General features: G+C 33.8%; 3 protein-coding genes across 3 annotated transcripts; 2 read left to right on the top strand and 1 right to left on the bottom strand.

The window, feature by feature from the left end:
• The first annotated feature begins 4846 nt into the window (after positions 1-4846).
• Positions 4847-7020, top strand: LOC135122461 (dolichyl-diphosphooligosaccharide--protein glycosyltransferase subunit 2). Its single transcript, XM_064046645.1, has 3 exons — positions 4847-4958; positions 5017-5339; positions 5391-7020. The coding sequence occupies exons 1-3, from the start codon at positions 4937-4939 to the stop codon at positions 6864-6866; spliced, it is 1821 nt and encodes a 606-aa protein (XP_063902715.1). The 5' UTR covers positions 4847-4936; the 3' UTR covers positions 6867-7020.
• A 1-nt stretch (position 7021) lies between these two features.
• On the bottom strand, positions 7022-7923 carry LOC135122462 (pre-mRNA-splicing factor SPF27-like). Its single transcript, XM_064046646.1, has 2 exons — positions 7729-7923; positions 7022-7679 (listed from the first exon to the last, which is right to left on the bottom strand). Exons 1-2 carry the CDS (start codon positions 7858-7860, stop codon positions 7098-7100), a joined length of 714 nt encoding a protein of 237 aa, XP_063902716.1. The 5' UTR covers positions 7861-7923; the 3' UTR covers positions 7022-7097.
• A 209-nt stretch (positions 7924-8132) lies between these two features.
• Positions 8133-9862, top strand: Rnmt (RNA guanine-7 methyltransferase). Its single transcript, XM_064046647.1, has 2 exons — positions 8133-9607; positions 9662-9862. The coding sequence occupies exons 1-2, from the start codon at positions 8323-8325 to the stop codon at positions 9736-9738; spliced, it is 1362 nt and encodes a 453-aa protein (XP_063902717.1). The 5' UTR covers positions 8133-8322; the 3' UTR covers positions 9739-9862.
• Positions 9863-17393: the final 7531 nt, after the last annotated feature.

The following is a 17393-nucleotide window of genomic DNA, read 5'->3' on the forward strand; positions in this document are numbered from 1 at the left end:
TTTCTTCAAGTTGATTTCTGGCCTCAACTGCGGTCGTATCCCTATTACGGAACACGGTCAGCGTTAAAAAACGGTCATCCCGAGCCGATGTTTTCTTTGGACGACCCGAATCAGGTCTTCAGCTGTATGATCCAGTCTCATTAAACCGTCGTACAGTTCTGTGAATGCTCACTTGTGATACCCCTAACGTATTGGCAACGTACCGTTAACTTCGACCATCCTGAATAAGAGCAATTGCTCGTGCTGCATTAATGGCCACAATACTCATGTTAATTGACAAAAACACAGTTTTCATCAAATCACAATGACAAACCGTCTGTTAATGCCCTCTAAACGTCACAACTGCAAATCTCATTGTTGGAAAAAACTTATCATCTTCAGATTTGAGGTTCATAGCATGTACAAAAAATTGGTCTAAAGAGTTTAGACAGTACTTCCCTCGCTGTCGGAAACTTGACGACTGCATGCCTATTATGTTTTTTTTTCTCATTACATTTTTGTAGTGGGAATTTAAAAAAAAATTGTGATGACGTCATCAACATTTTTGCAAGGACACGTATATCAGTTGGGATAGATGTAGTGTAATACTAAGAATAAAATTATTGTGTTCCCAAATTTTCGGGAAAATGAATTGGGTCGTTTTGAATATTGATTTCTTATAATCAATAAAATAACGAAACAATTTACTCACGTATACGGCGCCGGTGTGTAATATCTAGAGAGCGGATTTCTGTCGGGCTAGGCAAGGCCAAACTCGGTACGGCTCGCACGGGATGCGAATTCATTGCCGTTGCGGACTGCACTTCGTTTATTTGAGATTAGAATAACGTTGTTTCGTTGCACTCTGCTGTTAATTCCCGTTCTCATTTACTTAGCCGTTTGATTAATAAATCGTTAATTATATTTATGGAATCCAGCACGTCCCCCCCTATAATCGTGACGTAGCCCGACAGAAATCCGCTGTCTAGTAATATGAGGGGCAACTGAAAATCGTTTATGTATAAACATTCTTAATTTAAGATGACAAGCGTAACAGCATACGTAAGAGCCAAACAGAGAAACTGTAAACAAAACGACCATCGGTTTTATTGCTTCGACTTCCGCTTATTATATAAAACATTGCGTTTTATTTTAATTCTTGACGGTGAAATTCACAATTGGTTGATTATAAACATGTCTATTTCGCATTCGCGGAACCAAGTGACAGCATAAAACAAATGCAGGTCTGTAATGTTAAAGTCGATGTAAATAAGCGTGCTACTCTTATGTTTCAACCGAGTTTTTCCTTTAACAAATTTTGTGTCTACCAAATTGGGTTGGTTGGGGTGTAATACTAATAATAAGTGTTGCCTTTAATTTAATCAATAAAATAAATTGACTTCATTAATTTTTTTGAACCACCTCTTAAGAAAATCTAAAAAATATGAATGGAATGATAAATCACAAGTACAAACTCATCATATTTTTTGCATTTTAGATAGGATTTATTCAGCAAAATTTAAGGGTGACGTCATCAATTTTTTTAGGAGGGATGAACAAATACATTTTGAACAAAAGTTTACTATGCTTATAATAACTTTAAAATATTCCCAAGATTTCAAAGCATTCGGTTTTGTAATTCCTGATTAAATCGATAAAATAAATTCACGCCTTCATTAATTTTTTTGAGTCACCCTGCATATGCAAATCCAAAAATATGAATGGAATGATAAATCACAAGTACAGACTCATCATATTTTGTACATTTTAGATACGATTTATTCGACAAACTTTTGAGCTGACGTCATCAGTTTTTTGTAGAAGATAACCAAATATATTTTGACTAAAAATTTATTATGCTCTTTATTATAACCTTACAACATCTGCAAGATTTCAAAGCATTCGGTTTTGTAGTTCCTGATTAAATCAATAAAATAAATTTACGCATTCATTAATTTTTTTGAGTCACCCTGTATATGCAAATCGAAAAAATTTGAATGGAATGATAAATCACAAGAAGAGACTCACCATATTTTGTACATTTTAGATAGGATTTATTCAGCAAAATTTTGTGGTGACATCATAAATTTTTTAGGGGGGACGACCAAATACGTTTTGATCAAAAATTTACCATGCTTATGATAATTTTAAAATATCTTCAAGATTTCGAAGCATTCGGTTTTGTAGTTCCTGAGTAAATCAGTAAAATAAATTTACGCTTTCATTTATTTTCTTGAATCACCCTGTATATGCAAATCCAAAAAATATGAATGGAGTGATAGATCACAAGTACAGACTGATCATATTTTGTACATTTTAGATATGATTTATTCGGCAAATTTTCGAGCTGACGTCATCAAGTTTTTGGAGGGGATAAGCAAATATATTTTGACTAAACATTTATTATGCTCTTTATGACCTTAAAACATCTGCAAGATTTCAGAGCATTCGGTTTTGTAGTTCCTGATTAAATCAATAAAATATATTTACGCATTCATTAATTTTTTTGAGTCACCCTGTATATGCAAATCCAAAAAATATGAATGGAGTGATAGATCACAAGTACAGACTCATCATATTTTGTACATTTTAGATATGATTTATTCCACAAACTTTTGAGCTGACGTCATCAAGTTTTTGGAGGGGATAAGCAAATATTTTTTGACTAAAGATTTATGATGCTCTTTATAGCCTTAAAACATCTGCAAGATTTCAAAGCATTCGGTTTTGTAGTTCCTGATTAAATCAATAAAATATATTTACGCATTCATTAATTTTTTTGAGTCACCCTGTATATGCAAATCCAAAAAATATGAATGGAGTGATAGATCACAAGTACAGACTCATCATATTTTGTACATTTTAGATATGATTTATTCCACAAACTTTTGAGCTGACGTCATCAAGTTTTTGGAGGGGATAAGCAAATATTTTTTGACTAAAGATTTATGATGCTCTTTATAGCCTTAAAACATCTGCAACATTTCAAAGCATTCTGGTTAGCAGATTAAAAATTAAATTTCAAAATATTGTTTTATAATTTTGATTTTTTTTCCAAAAATCTGGACGTTTCGGGTGAAAAGTCGATTCAGAGTTGTAAACTACATGTGTAGGACTATGTTATTTTATACAATTGAAAACCCATTTACTATGTACAATTTTGAAGTGACGTCATCGCATTAGTGGTGGGGATGATTAGACAAATTTTGGTTAGCGTTTTACCATCTACATGATATTCTTAATATAAGTACAAAATTTCACAACAATCGGTCGAGTACTTTCGGAGATTATCTGTCTAATAAAAATCCGGGACAACAGACGGACACACGGACAGACGGACGGACAGACGGACAGACGGACAGACGGACGGACAGACGGACAGACGGACAGACGGACGGACAGACGGACAGACGGACAGACGGACAGACGGACAGACGGACAGACAGACGGAAATGGGAGACCTATTTCTTCGTCTTCTAGGGGTCATGAAAGATCGAGAAAACGTAAAAGTAGAGAGTCGGCCGACGGACTCGATTACAATACTTCCTTTGCTTACGCTCGGGAAGTAAAAAGAACCAAAAACCTAGTGTTAGTATATTTTGTGTGATTTTTTCAAAACTGATATTGACTGTAGCCAAACGTTTAAAAAAGGAACCATTTTCAATACAAACTTTGGGTGATTCGCTTTTTTTGCCGGTGAGTGTAAATTACATTTTCAGTAAAATTATCTCTTTTCTGATCGAACTAGTAGGTATTTACTGTTGAAATTTTTAGTACGTATACAGCACTCGAGTGAATGAAATGAGTCGCCTGGCTTACGTATGTCACTTCACCCCCTCTATGGGTATAGATTATAGAACTAAAAAGGGGCATTTTTTGTCTGGGGATACAAAATAGCTATTTATATGCCAAGTTGCAAAATGAACGCTTTCGCTTTTTCTTAGCACCGATTGCAATATGAAAGTCTATTTTACTCTGCACACAAAATGATAACAAAATGTCGTCATACTGATTCAAAATTGCAAAAACTATATTTTCTTCTTCGTAAATTAATAAATAATTGCATGTTGTCAATATTGTCTCATTAGTTCCTTTAAATCCATTAAAAATATTACTATAAATTTAAATGTCTGTTGTCTGTGGGCTTATCAGAGTATTTAATAACTGTAACTTTAGCTCAATAGAAAATAACGCAGTAATAAAGTTCACTGATAAATCCACATTGTACTTGCTAAGATAAGGCTGATTTTTGAAGATCGTCTATTGGCATACTCTCTAAGAGAATAGTAGACTTTCTAAAATGTTAAGCTGCATCAACTCATGTCATTTTTTCTGAAGTGTTGTCACTCAGGTCAAGTCAGGTCAGATAGGGTTAACTCAGAGAATTCCAAAAATCGAAAAACTGAGAAATCGAAATAGTCCAAAATCGACAATTCGACAGGTTAAAAGTTGAATAATTAAAAAATCGAAACATCGAAATCTCGATAAATCAAGAAATTGAAAATTTGAAACATCGCAAAACTGAGAAATCGAAACATTGAAAATCCGAAAACTATGAAACTGAGAAATTCGGAAGATCAACAAATCCATATAATAATTATAACACTACTAAATAATACGGGTATTACATAATATTTTATTAAAAATAGGAAAAAAATGAAAAAACAAAAAACTTCATCTAACTAAAATGTCTTATCACTAAATTTCTTAATTTTGAATCGAACTTGTTGCACATTTTTAAACTACATGTTTATTATGAATAGTGTAGGGAAGTCAATTTTCCCGCTTCTCTGTTCTATAATCGATTTGCGCATGCTCTATTAGGATCCAATAATCACTTGCCATGCTGACGTGTTTGTTGGAAACTGTCAAATTATAATTAACTGTCAAAAATAAGTAATGTACGTGTCGGGGTTTTAATGTGCCGGTGATTTTCGTTTTATTAATGTAAATAAAAATGTTCTCTAGATTTGTATTCTGTTAGTATCATCAAATTATGTTGTAAATTATCTTAACTAAGCAATAACTCTGTTACAGTGCTGGCCCTGGTAACAGTATACTTCTCCACAACACATGCTAGTATTGGAGGTTACATTTGCCCTTCTGACAAGAAGAAGTTGTTTGCCGTCTTAGTTAAAGCATTAATCAACGAAGAGGGCGATTTTTCAACCCCTTACTATGGCGTTAAAGGATTTAAGTTACTCAATGAACAATTACCTACTGTACTTGTAAAAGATAACTGTGCACATATAAAACAATTTTATAAACCAGATAGTAGTCCTGAAGAAAATTTCCAAGCTTTGACAGCATGGAATTTACTAGGTTGTACTGGAAAACTTCAAACAGACGCAACAGTCACTGTAAGTCTTTGTATTTTACTACTTTAAGAAGACATTTATTTGTCTTTTCAGCATTTACGTACCATTCTGGAGAACACAAAAGCATCAACGGCCGAAATACGTTACGCTGCTGAAGCACTCAAACTTTTAAACATCGCAATTCCAAATGGACAAAAAGTGGCCCAAATTATCCAATCTAGACTTAAAGAAGATGACAGCTTGCAAAGCTTAGGCCATGCTTTACATGCTGCTGCTCTTCTAGGAACTGCTGGTAACTTCATTTTAGACCGCATTGAAGAAGTTGTAGTGCAAGCAGATGAAGTTGATGGCAAACTTTTGCAATGGGAGGGTGGATTAACCACTACATCACTTCTTATAACAGGGTTACTGCGTATACCTGGAGCTAGGCCTTTAACTGCTGAACAGGCAGAAAAACTAGCAGCATATTTACTGACTCGAAGAACTGTGCAGACATCTAAGGGGGCACTTGCGTTGATCGAGGCAGCTACAAGTTTGGCAGTCAGCGATGTAACACCTGTTAGCATTTCCATAATAGGTCCAGCTCAAGTTACAGTTGACAAACCTGACTTAAAAGTACATATCTCAGATATTCTGGGAAGACCGTTGAAAACTCCACCATCGCCAGTAGTTGCGCAGTCTGCAACTAGAATCACTGATGACGTTGTTGTATTGTCTAAACAACCATTAAGCCCTGGAGCTAATCCAGTTGAATTTGTACTGCCTTTGCGACTAGAACCTGGACAGTACAGAATTGCTTTAAGCGCTGGCACACATTCCACGACTTTAACAGTAAGAGTTTTGGGGCCTGTGACAATAGAATGGGTTCAGATTGGATTAAGTGATGCTGATGGAAGCGCTGCTCCTAGACTTACCAAACTTCAGCATCCATCTAAATTGCCAGCAGCTCTACATGCTGATTCTAGTCAACACTTGACTCTTAAACTTTCAATTTCAAGAGTAATTCATCAAGCATTTTTAAGACTTTATTCAGGAAAGAAAGAAATTATCTTTGTTGCTGAACCAGATAGTAGTAAGCTTTACAAAATAGATGTTAACTTAGCATCAGAATTAGCTCATTCTGGAACATTTGAAATGGAGTTAATTTTGGGAGACTCAGTTATGAGCAACCCATTGAGATGGACACTTGGTACATTAGAAGCAAATTTAAATATTGCTGAACCTCAAAAGAAGTCTGTCAGAGGACCTAAGCCTGAAATTAAGCATCTTTTTAGACCTGCTGAAAAACGTCCACCAGAAGCTGTATCATTGCTCTTCACTGGTTTAACAGCCGCCCCACTTGTATTGCTTTTAATTTTATGGTTAAAAATAGGAATCAACTTTGGAAATTTCACAACGCTTTCAATTCCATTCCATCTAGGTTTCGGAGGAATTTTGTATTTGTTTGCATTGTTTTGGTGGAAGTTGGACATGTTCACTACATGTGCTTGGTTGATACCAATTGGGGGCTTCACTTTCCTAGCAGGTCAAAAGTTGTTGAGTCAGATTGCAAAGCAAAAGAAACCATGAGGCTGAACGTGTCAGGTGTCAAAAAGTTTTAATAATTTTGTTGTTTGTACATTTTGTTTAAATTTGCTGCATTCATTTTCATTTCAAATGCATTAGAATGTTCATAACATACGACATGTTTGTAAAGACTTTTGTAATAAATATTACAACTACACTTCTGTTGAATTTATTTTATTTTTAAAATAAAAGTATGTGCACATATACAAGAAAATTTACATTCAAAACTAATTTTCAATTATCATCTTGCTGGGGATTCTGGTGGAGAAGGGGGTTTTGTTTCAATTGAATCAAGTATTCTTCTGCCATACAACATGCTTGTTCAATTTCATAATTATGTGAAACTAACGCTACCCATTTAGCTTCTAAATTTTTTAATTCTTCACCACCTTTGGTTTGTAATGATTTCCTCTGCCAATTTACTTCTTGCAACTGTTGCCTTAAGTCTGCTAGCTTTTTTGATGCATTCTTTTCTAATTCAGTCAATGTTTGTAAATACCTTTGCCAAGCGGGACAACAATATTCCAACATTAATTGTAAATTTAAAATTCGAACTGCTTGATGTTCCAACTGAGCTTGGGAATTATCCACACATTCAAGCCATGCCCCCACTTCGTTTAATTTTCCACTTGGAGGGGGCGGCAATTCGTACCGTTTCATTGAGAGGGTATCCATAGGCAAACGATTTTGTAACCGTTCAAATTCATTGTGTATCATTGGAGTTTCAAAGGAAGATACATTGAGGGGCGGTAAATGTTCCAAATAATTCTTAGTTGGTCGGTAACGACGACATTCTTCCTCGACCATTGCAAAAGCCTGGAACTTAGATTTTAAACACTGTTTCAGATAACCTCAATTTTCTTACCGCTTCCCTAACTCCAGGTTCGTCATATCCTTGATCTATGTAAGGTAAGGCATCTACTATTATTTCACCAGCCATTTTCACAGCAAGAAAAAATTTGGCGTGGGTCACAACTTTGTAGGTTATGTCTATCATGTGTTGACGTTATTGTTGTTGTCCTCACCCCGTTGCCCCACCCCCAGAGTTTTACTTTTATTGACAGAGAATGTCAAAATTCCAAGTAGCAAACCTAATAAAACTTAATTCAAAATAAAAACAAATATAATAAAAAAGAAACCTAAAAAGTATTATTCATTGATGAGCCGATTATTAAATCTATGTTTGATGAACAAATATTATTACTTTCTTAATTAGATATTGACTTTTTCATTTACAACATTTTTGTAATATGATTGGCTATCCTGCAACTAATTCGTTTTGCCAGAAAATGACGTATCAGAAGTTCGGGTCATTCGTCCCCATCTTCGTTGCTTACCCTAGTTTTTTTGAAAACTAATTTATTTTAGTGAATTGTTTGACAAATTCAGATTTATTTTGATGTAATTGAATTATCATTCATTTGTATCGTGGACCTCATTATTATCTATTTTGTGAAGTATGTCGTCGAGTGAGACGGTGTTATCCCAAGAAATTGTAGAAGATTACAATGATTCGGACAATACAGATGATTTGGAAAAAACATTGGTAATAGCAGCCCAAGAATCAGATGCTAGAAGTAATGAATATCACATTGATAGTACGAGTTATCAAAATGAAGTTGAAAATGAAGCAGTCAGTGAACAACCCCATTATGAAGAATCACATGAGAAACGCTCATCATTAAAAAGAAAACGAGAACATGAACCTGAACCAGGGAAACATATTAAAACCAATGATGGAGAAGCTATTAAAACAGGCGAAGGTTATGCAAAGGTTGTGGCTACTCACTATAACTTACTAGAAGAAAAAGGGCTAGATGAAAGATCAAAGTCACGCATCGTGTACATGAGGAACTTTCACAACTGGATCAAAAGTATGTTGATTAATGAATATTTAACGAAAATAAAGGATGGCAAGAAACATAATGCTCCAGTACGTGTGTTAGATATGTGTTGCGGAAAAGGAGGCGATCTTTTGAAATGGCGGAAAGGAAACATTACACATTTAATTTGTAGTGATATAGCTTCTGTTTCTCTTGACCAATGTAAGTCGCGTTATAACGATATGAAAGGACGGAACAGCAGGGATAGAAACTCAGGCAACATTTACACTATTGAGTACATTGCTGGCGATTGTTCAAGAGTGAGATTACGCGAAAAGTACAGTGATCCATCAATGAAGTTGGATTTAGTTAGTTGCCAGTTTGCCTTTCATTATAGCTTTGAGAGTTTATCCCAGGCGGAATGTATGATACGTAATGCCTCAGAATGCCTTCAGCCCGGAGGTTTCTTTATTGGAACTATACCAGATGCAAATGATCTCATTGCAAGAGCTCGACGCGAAAATTCAAATTCTTTTGGGAATGATGTATATCAAGTGAAGTTTGACTGTGATGTAAATAAGCCTCCGCTATTTGGTGCTAAATATAACTTTCACCTGGATGGTGTAGTAGATTGCCCAGAATTTTTGGTTCATTTTCCTACATTAATAAAGCTGGGTAGGAAATATGGTCTTAAATTTGTGAAAAAAGAAAAGTTTTATGATTACTATGAACAAATGAAAAATGAAGGACGGCAGTTACTCAGTAATATGAAAAGTTTGGAGACGTTTCCTCCTAGTGAAAACGCTTCCCTTGTTGGAACAGCAGCTGATGATTATCTACATGCAGACACATTTTTACAAAATGAAGGAAAAAGCAACATAAAAATTGGGACTTTGTCAAAGTCAGAATGGGAAGCTTCTTGTAAGTTAAAAATTATTTTTGTTGCTTAAATAATTTATTTTATACATTTTGCAGCTCTCTATATGTTATTCGTTTTTGAAAAAGTGAAGAATACATGGAACACAGATGGTACACCTATTTATGACATTTAGTTGGAGGCACACCTGTGGCACATGATATCTGTAGTAATAATACGTCGTTTTTAAAATAGTACAAGAAATGTATTTTATAAGGTGCAATCTACAAGGCAAGTTCACAATAAACACAGCAAATTTACTACGTTTCTAATATCTTATTGTTTACTCAATTGTATTGTTTCACCGTTTATTCCAAAGATATCTGCAAAGGTCATATTGCGTACTTCATTATTATATAAACATTTTCTAAAATGATGTAAAAAAAAGTAAAAAAAAAAGTTCGTTATAAAAATGTATAAATTATGTGCCCTTCTTTATATCAATATTCAGTAAATTGAAGGTGCCACCTTCAGGGGATTGTAGAACTAAAAAAAAATGAAAGCCTTGCAAGACTTGAATTAATTGTCATTTTCTCAAAAATAACTAAACGTATAAATTAAACAAAAATTGTTATCTGCTTGCAATTCTGTACATTCAACTTGAGCCATGTAATGACACCATAATTTTTTATTGGACATTTCTGTACTTTTACTGGAACAATAATAAAACTCTTGTGTGCCTAGAATTTAAGAAAAGCTGGATCAACCGTCTATGACTTAATCTGTAAAATAAATCTCTTAATTATGGAATTCTAACAACTCTAAAAAATGAAAATATGTTATAAAACACAGTCTCGCTTGTTATTATGTTAATAAGTATTTTTTTAAATGACTACATCAGCTCTCTGAAGGGATGAATAAATAAATAAAAGTTAACCAATGTTCTGTATTCATTTTTATATATTAAGTTTGTTATGTGAATTCTTAAACAAATTGGAAAATTTCGTTGTGCATATTTTATTATTATTATTTAGTAATAGTTAGGTTAAAAATGTGGGTGCACAATTAAACCACAGACAAACGAACACATCACTCCATAAATTTGAAGCGAGATCTATCTACACGATAACAATAACGTATATATTCCTAAGTTTTCGCGATCCGCTTTGTAATTTGAATGATTTATAATATGTCTAATAAAGTAATAAAACTACGGCTTAACAGACATACCAAAACAGTAGATCAACATTTTTGTATTGTACATGAAATTAGGTAAAATGAACTTTACACTTGAAAACAATAAATTAACAAAGGCGATTCTTATCTTTATAAAGTTAGATTTTTCCTAAAATTTAAGTTATTCGCTCTATGGTAATGCGTTATTCGTTAAAAAAAAAATGCGAACGACCTGATAACTCAAGTTAGTGTCGCCACAAAAAATAATTGCTGAAAAACAAGACGATTGAACCTTTTGTATAGTTTGGCTAAAAATATTGTGTGTTTACTACCGTGACTTCACATGCAGTTTACAGTGGATGCGGATCCTTCATAAAATTAAATGAACACAAGCAAATACAGGTTACACAGAAGTTACTTAATAAATACAATTTATTTATAAATACCTATTACATTTATTTTAAATGATTTTTATATATTATTCTTATTTTACAATAGGAAAAGGTCCCTGGTCAAACATTTTAATTGCATAGGGGGGCAATCCGGGCCTGGTATTTTTGTTATTAAAATTTTTTTACAGAAGTATTTTTTTCAAGAAATATCTTAAAAATGATAATTACATTATATGTATAATAATCATTTTTTTAATTAAGACAAATTCGCTTTGTAGTCGAATGTTCGGTACACACATTTCTCTCGCACACAGAGTACCCCCACTCGCATAAATATCAGAGTTGTTTCTGTTTTCAGCTTTTATTTTTCAGTCAAATTTACAGTGCGTAATTGTAATTATCGTGTCTTGCATTGTAAACAAAACTGGAACACAAATGTATTGTTTTGACACATATGACACTGTAGCAGCTTTTGTGGAATATCCACATATAGAAATGATTTTTCTGCTCGTTTTTATTGGTAGAAATTCTTTGGGAATAAACATTTTATTTTAGAGCATTCAGAAAAAAAAATGGCTAAAGAAAGATCTGTGAAAAAATTGTCGAAATTTATATTCCTATTTATTTAAACGAATATAGTCGTAAGCTCACCTCCCTTCGGTTCACCCATAATATATATTCATTTTTCAGCCTAAAATGATCATCTAAACCATGCCATTCTGCATATTACTGACCTTATCAAACACTTCTTACCTAAAGATTAAGAAAACGGCATTAACAATGAATTTAAGCAAATGAATTAGTAGGTGGGCTTGACAGGCCCGGTTGTCCTTTAATGTCCAGATTATGTTTGAGTATAATTATCTCGGGCAATAAAATTAAAATTTGTAAAACTCTCAGTACAATGATTTATCCCGATATGTTCTTAGAATTTGTGAAAGGAGATTAAGATGAAATGTATTTCAACAAAAATATGGAAATTTAACTTTGCACTCGAGTCGACCAGACCTCTTTGACCCGATAAGGGTTAAAATGTTTGGATTTAAAATTGGAAAGCAACAGGTAGTGCAGTGTTGCAAGAAAAATAATGAAGTTTATGATTTCGACTTTTCCAAGTCCCTCGTTTGTAAACAAAGAGCTTCTTAAACCGCTTATTAAACTAATACCGCTAAGCAGATACGTCGGATCTTCGTAAAGACAAATATAGTGGTCCGCATTCTCTAATAAGGTTATATGGCAAATACAGTTTCTAACCACTAATAATAGGGTGGTTTACGGAGGCGTCTCCTACCCTCATAAATCATTTGAACGTGTTCAGATTTTGAAGACTAACAGGTCCGGCTTCAAATTTGTTAAAGTTCAACTAACGATATAGTTTGTTTACAACTGTGACTTCACAACTGATCCTTCATAAAATTCAATTAGTACAAGCAATGGTGCAGAAGGCAAGTGGACTAACTCCTGGGCCCATTGTGATGAACTCGTAAAAATTACCCCAAGTTAAGTAGCAATTAAACCATACCCGCATAATATCTTTCAAGTATTCTTACCTGATACCGCAAATAAAGCACACGACAACGTATCTATGTATCTTGGTTTATTGTAAATTTGTTGAATAATAATAATTATTTATTATAAAAGAAATCTTACTCAAAGTTATGCCATAAAATATAAACAATTTAATAAAATGCAATGAATCCAGAAGGCCCGTATTTAGCAATCTTCTCTGTCATAGTCACGTATAAACGATCTTCATCGTCAGATGACTCGAGGTTAAGCCTAGGAACGGCTGGAAATAAACTGAAATCGTTATCACGCGCAATTTTGCTAAAGATTTGTGCCAATGTCATGTACTTATTTAGTATAAATATATTTTTCTGAAAAAACTTATACATACATCTTATCAGAAGAAACCGTTGTTAATAATGTAGTAAGAGATAACTTTGCCTTTTTTTTTTAGATCAAAATTTCCAAGTACATCCCTTTTTTATAGTCTTTTAGAAAGTACCAAACGGTAAGCCCAGTGTTATTTACGACAACGGTTTTTCCTCATCATGCAATGCAATGGTCATGGCTTTTACACAAAAGGTCCAATTTTACTGCTGCCATATAACCTTAGAGAATGTAGACCACTATAAATAAGAAGAATGCATTGGACACCCTTCAGGATCGTGCTTATCTCCTCTTGTACAAGAATAGAATAAGTGAACTTGATACATTTTTGATGGAGTATTATTTTCCGAGGACCGCCCATTTGCTTCCTTATTTTGTAAGTAATGCTAACATTTATCTAATTATTACAGAATATCCATTAAAATGTATTAATTGCCTCGAGAAAGTTGATGACGTCATTTTAAAAGTGTATTAATATATTTTTACTTTTTACTGAAAATAACACTATTTCTGTAAATTTTTAAAAATGATGCACAATTGGAAAGCGAGAAGCGAGTAAGGCAAGGATGCACCGGCCGCACTTCAGACGGGTAGAGAGGATGAATCAATTTCGACCGCCCAGCTTTATTTATAAACAACGACGTCGTAAACACTTGGCAATTTGACGTTTCCGGGCTAGGCTACCGTGCGTGGTGTTCGACGTCCCGCATGCTGTTGAATGCGCCAAGGTCATCAAAAAAGGTTATGAGTGCAAAAAATTTATTTACAGCACATTATCAACGGGAATACATTACATCTGAAGAATGTCACGCAGACATTTGTTTGATTTGAATGAGTTTATCGCCCCAGAACAAATGACTAAAATTATTCATAAGCCTCCATTGAACAAAATATTCTGAATGTTATTATTATAATTCTTACCTTATCATTATTTTATTGCTATAAAGACGAGCGTATTCTCACATTTTCCAGCAAATGGGGTGGCTCGTTCTTAATTTGATCAATAATAAATTGACTGATTCATTAATTTTTTTGAGTCACCTGTTTTAAAAAATCTAAAAAATATGAATGCAATGATTAAAAGTCTGTTCATATTTTGCACATTTGCGAAAGAATTTATTCGGCAAAATTTTGAGATGCCGTAATCAATTTTTTTGCACTCATGACCTTTTTTGATAGCTTTCGCGCATTCACCAGAGTGCGGGAGGTCGAACTTCCCGCACACATGCATTTAACTTCCCGTTGCCATGGTAACCTTAAAATACTCGGGTAGTGTCAACATTGTGACGTGTTGACGGCGCTGTCAATGGCGTTGTTTATAAATAACTCACAGTTAATCTCTCCAGTTTAAAGGTTTATTCGTCGCAAAAAATATTGTACACAACACGTTCGTGAGCCTGCTTCCCGCATTCACGCAAATGCGGCACTCCCTTCGGTCGTGCCTCAAACAAGCGTTCATGCGGGAAGCAGGCTATCCCGAACTAGTTGCGTAAATTACTATTTTGGGGTTGATACATAATATGATAACAGATACATTTTCATTAAAAAGTTACCATGCTTACAATAACTTCAAAGCGTCAAGATTTCAAAGTATTCAGTTTTGCAATTCTTGATTTAATCAATAAAATAAATTGACTCAGTCATTATTTTTTTTCATACACCCCGTACTTTGCACAATCCATATTTAAGATAGCATTTTTTCGGAAAAATTTTGGGGTGGCGTGATCAATTTTTTAGGGGGGGGGGGGTGAGGAAATATATTTTGCCTAAACATTTACCATGCCTATGATAACTTTAAAACATTTCCAAGATTTAAAAGCATTTGGTTTTGTAGTTCCTGATTAAATAAATAAAATATATTCATGCATTCATTATTTTTTTTCGGTCACCCTGTATATGCAAATCCAAAAAATATGAATGGAATAATAAATTACAAGTACAGACTCATCATATTTTGTACATTTTATATAGGATTTATACGGCAAACTTTTGAGGTGACGTCATCAATTTTTTGGAGGGGGCAAGTAAATATATTTTGAATAAAAACTTATTATGTTTATCATAACTGTAACCCATCTGCAAGATTTCAAAGCATTCGGTTTTACAGATTCCAAATTAAATGTCAAAATGTTGTTTCCTAATTTTGATTTTTTTTTCCAAAAATCTGGACGTTTCGGGTAAAATCTCAATTCGGAGTCATAAACTACATGTGTAGGACTATGTTATTTTATACAATTTAAAACCCCTTTACTATGTACAATTTTGAACTGACATCATCGCATTAGTGGTGGGGATGATTAGACATGATATTCCTAATATAAATACAAAATCTCGCAACAATCGGTCCAGTACTTTCGGAGATTATGTCTAATAAAAATCCGGGACGGCAGACAGACGGACAGACGGACTTTTTTTTCTGTGCTGCTGTCTTTAATTGCCTCGTACTTGGCATTGTGACTTAAAATTTAGAAAACCTTAGAGGGTGGACACTCTCATAAAATTTTATTGTCGGATTATGAAGGGTTTAAAAGGACGGGCTCTATTGGTTACCTGTTATAGATTTTAGTCGACCAGAAAAATGGCTAAAATTTGTAATTTTAAATATTCTGCCTCTGTTTAATTAAGATATTTTATTTCTGTAAAGCGCAATGGATTTTTTAATACAGTTTCTACTAATGTACCTTTTTGAAAATTTAAAATTGATCCATAAATAGCGAAAACCAGATAGTCTCATACTCATCACAATTTTAACGCGTTGTAGTTTTTTTTTTTACAACAAAACTTAAGAAACGGATAAGCAGTCTGGGTAGGGTTTTTTACTCTTATTTCAACGGTGTGAAGTTATTACAATCGGACGTATACATTTGGCAAAAACTCGGGCAGAATTTATGTGTATCTCTCTATGGTGGAATATGCTTTAGCTCACACTTAAGTCATAAAAGTTTTAACAGGTGTATGTCAAATGAGGTTACTTTACTTCCTTAGCTTACGCTCGAGAAGTAAAAAAGGATTACAATACATAAAGGTGTTTTACATTTTGTAACAGTGCAGTGGCGATATTGACGTCCAAAATTTTCTAATCCTGAGTGTATAGTAGACCAAAAGCTATAAGGTTATATGGCCATCATAAAATTATCCCATTTTGTGTCGAAGTTACATTGTTTCAATAGAAAAGGTTTTAGGGTCGTAAATAATGTGTCCACTGCAGCTCGACCGGCTGTTGAAGTTTCGTTCAGGGGCGGCTTTCACTAAATATGTAAATCCACCATTCCCTTATTTCTGTACTACCTGCAGCCGCTGAGGGTTCCGAAATAACCACTCGCCTTGAAACCCGGCCCTGTTAAATGTGAGCAAGAAATATTTAGAAAACGATTTATTGCCAACCGGTAAACGGTATAAAAAAAAGTTCAAGGGGAGAGTTAATTGGAGTTAATTTTAAATTGTTAGAAAAAACACAAAGGGGGTATTTATTTGCGATCAACTACTTTTATGATGGTCATATAACCTTATAGCTTTTGGAATAGTATACCTAAATGTTTTCAGTGATTGTACAACTCAATGAAATAGTAGAATTACTTGGACTTTATCTAAAAATATTCAGTTTCAGTTTTTCACCAAAAACTAATTTACTGATGTCCAGTTATAAAATATTTCGTAATAACATTTTTATTTCAAACAATCAAAAATCAATATTATTTCACAGGATTTTGATATACTAAAAGAGAAAAAAAATTAATAGCAATGACAACTATCACCACCACAGTTTATTAATATGTATAATATGTAATATTACAGTATGTGATCAACAGTTCGTTTTTAAATTAACATACGGAATCGAAAAGTAAAGAATTATTTTACAGACAGTAAATTTGAAAATATGTAGATATAGTATGTTCGTGTGATTTATTACTTCCCGAGCGTAAGCAAAGGAAGTATTATAATCGAGTCCGTCGGCCGACTCTCTACTTTTAAGATTTCTCGGCTTTTCATGACCCCTAGAGGACGAAGAAATAGGTCTCCCGTTTCCGTCTGTCTGTCGTCCCGGATTTTTATTAGACAGATAATCTCCTAAAGTACTGGACCGATTGTTGCGAAATTTTGTATATGTATATATTACACGGAGGTAGGTCTCTTCTACCTCCGTGATATATTAGGAATATCGTGTAGATGGTAAAACGTTAACCAAAATTTGTCTAATCATCCCCAGCACTAATGCGATGACGTCAGTTCAAAATTGTACATAGTAAATGGGTTTTAAATTGTATAAAATAACAGTGCTACACATGTAGTTTATGACTCCGAATTGAGTTTTTACCCGAAACATCCAGATTTTTGAAAAAAAAATCAAAATTATGAAACAAAATATATTTACTTGTCCCCTCCAAAAAAT

Source organism: Zophobas morio, unplaced genomic scaffold, assembly GCF_036711695.1.
Source record: "Zophobas morio isolate AGI-343-1 ecotype UQ-CSIRO unplaced genomic scaffold, CSIRO_AGI_Zmor_V1 ptg000005l, whole genome shotgun sequence".
Lineage (NCBI taxonomy): Eukaryota > Metazoa > Arthropoda > Insecta > Coleoptera > Tenebrionidae > Zophobas > Zophobas morio.